Source organism: Mastomys coucha, chromosome X, assembly GCF_008632895.1.
Source record: "Mastomys coucha isolate ucsf_1 chromosome X, UCSF_Mcou_1, whole genome shotgun sequence".
NCBI lineage: Eukaryota > Metazoa > Chordata > Mammalia > Rodentia > Muridae > Mastomys > Mastomys coucha.
Window position 1 is genome coordinate 105871451 of NC_045030.1, and position 2155 is coordinate 105873605.

At 45.9% G+C, this 2155-nt stretch overlaps 1 protein-coding gene across 4 annotated transcripts in view; it reads right to left on the reverse strand.

Moving 5' to 3' along the window:
- The window catches only part of Atrx (ATRX chromatin remodeler), a 139114-nt gene extending 138671 nt beyond the window's left edge, over positions 1-443 (reverse strand). For 2 of the 4 annotated variants that reach the window (XM_031366413.1, XM_031366378.1), the window contains exon 1: positions 184-443. Coding sequence is in view for 1 of the 4 variants with exons in the window: in XM_031366378.1 (XP_031222238.1) it covers positions 184-203 (20 nt within the window). In the remaining 3 variants the exon portion in view is untranslated. Of the gene's footprint in view, positions 1-42 lie in introns of all 4 variants that reach the window. The other 2 variants (XM_031366406.1, XM_031366382.1) reach the window with 1 other exon arrangement.
- Positions 444-2155: the final 1712 nt, after the last annotated feature.

Sequence of the window (2155 nt, forward strand, 5' to 3'; positions counted from 1 at the left end):
CCCGGCTGGGGCTTCCCACCGCGCTCCCCCAGCCCCGCTCACCTAGAGGGAAAACGATGCCGCTGACCGCGAAGCCGTGCGCGGGCCTAGGGCACCTAGCGCACGTCTTTGCAAACACCCCACTCGAGTGGAAGGCGCCCGGGAGCAGAACGCCGGGGCCCGTGACAAGGGCTTGCGTTTTACCTCATGGGCTCAGCGGTCATGTTTTTAGCTCGGACGGCCGCTTGGCTTCGGCAACCCCTTGGGTACCGTTCTGCGCTCCTCGGCGCCAGTGGCTGAACGAAAAGTACTGGGATCTTAGTAGTCACCACAGCTGGTGCTGGATCGTCCTCACAGCTCAGAGGCCGCTACCGCTGCTGCTGCTCCAAGAGCCACGGAAACAAAGCAAGGCCGATGCCGACGCCATTTTGTTGGGCCGAGGCTCGGGCAAGAGAATTGGCGCGTCCTCCCTCTTTCTATTGGCTACCTCTGCCAGAGCTCAGTGTCTTATTGGCTACGGAAATTCACCTTCTTTGGGGGCCTGTTGCTAAGGCGGTCGACGTCATTTGATCCCCTCCACCTCTTTATAGTAGGGTCCAGTTCAGTCACTGCTGACCTCAAAGTGCCAAGGATGTATCTTGACTTTATCCTGAAAATGCAGTCCAACCTCTTTACTTCCACATAATTGGTGAAACAATAACACCCCATTTACGTTTATTGAGAATTTACTATATGTCGACCACTATACAGATCCTTTATCTGAATCTCATGCTTGAACCATCCAAAGTAGGCAGACCTAACCTTTTATTGGGTGAGGAAACCAATATACAAATTCCACATTCAACCAAACATCCATCCCTGGGGGAAGGTGGGCATACACTCTTGTGCTGTTTTGAATCCAAGGCTTGTGCATGATAGGTAAATACTGTATCATTGAGCAATGTCCTAACCCCTCCCCCTCCCCCACACACACATACACTCGTAATCATTAATCTCTATAGCCACCCAAAATATAAATATTTTCTTTCCTATTTTATAATAGTCTTAATTTCTCTTCTATATATTTTATGTATAATATTCAGCTTGCCAACGCTTACACGTGTGAATTTTTTCCTTTTGTGGGAAGACAATGAGAAAAATTCTAGCTATATAGTACTGACTAGGCTGCAACTCAGCATGTAGATGAGGCTAGCCTCAAACTTGTAGTGACCTTGCAGCCTCCCAAGTGCTTAGAAGACAGGTGTACCCCATCATACTTTTGCATACTTAACAGATACTTATACGTATATGAGCAACCGAACATTGGCGTATAATTCTTTTGATACAGAACAAACTTGAAATTGTCACACACAGATCAGCCATTACTTCAGTCTGATGTGATTAGGGATATATCTCACAAGCCAACGGATCCTAATCTTTTTTCCCTCATTTCATTTTTCATTCATAATCTCTGCAAACCACAAATAAGTTTTCTAAATTTGAAGTTTCCAATTTTGTGCCCACATTTATTCTGCAACACATTTTCATTCCCTTTCTTTTGTTTGTTCTGTTTATTTTTCATGAAATATGCAACAGCTTTGGTCATACTTACATGCCAGGGTTGCAGTTTTGGACTAGAATGGCAAGAGAGGAGTCTCTTTTCGAACAATACATTCCAACAATCAGACCAGCTTTTTGGTTTCCAAGACAGAAGTTCTCTGTGCAGCCCTGGCTCTCCTGGAACTTTCTCTGTAGATCAGGCTGGCTTCCAGCTCAGAGAGCCAACTGCCTCTGCCTCCTAAGTACTTAGATTTAAGGCATATGCCATCACACCCAGCTGACTAACATATAAAGATTTGGGTTTTTTTTTTTTTCAATGTTGTGTGAGTGTTTGAGAGAACCTCGTTGTATACATGTGCACAAATCCTCACGGCGAAAAAGAGGATGTTGGACCCCTGGCACTGGAGTTACAAGCAGCTGTGACTGGCCCAATGTAGTTACTGGGAACAGTAAGTGCTCCTAACCACGAAGCCATCTCTTCAGCCTCTAACATACATTTTTATGTCTTTTCACAGTACTTCTATTGATTATTTGGGAATTTGGCACTTGGGAGGCTGCAAGGTCACTACAAGTTTGAGGCTAGCCCCATCACATTCACTTCCTAGTCCTCCCAGGTCTGCCCTCCCCTCCATACAGA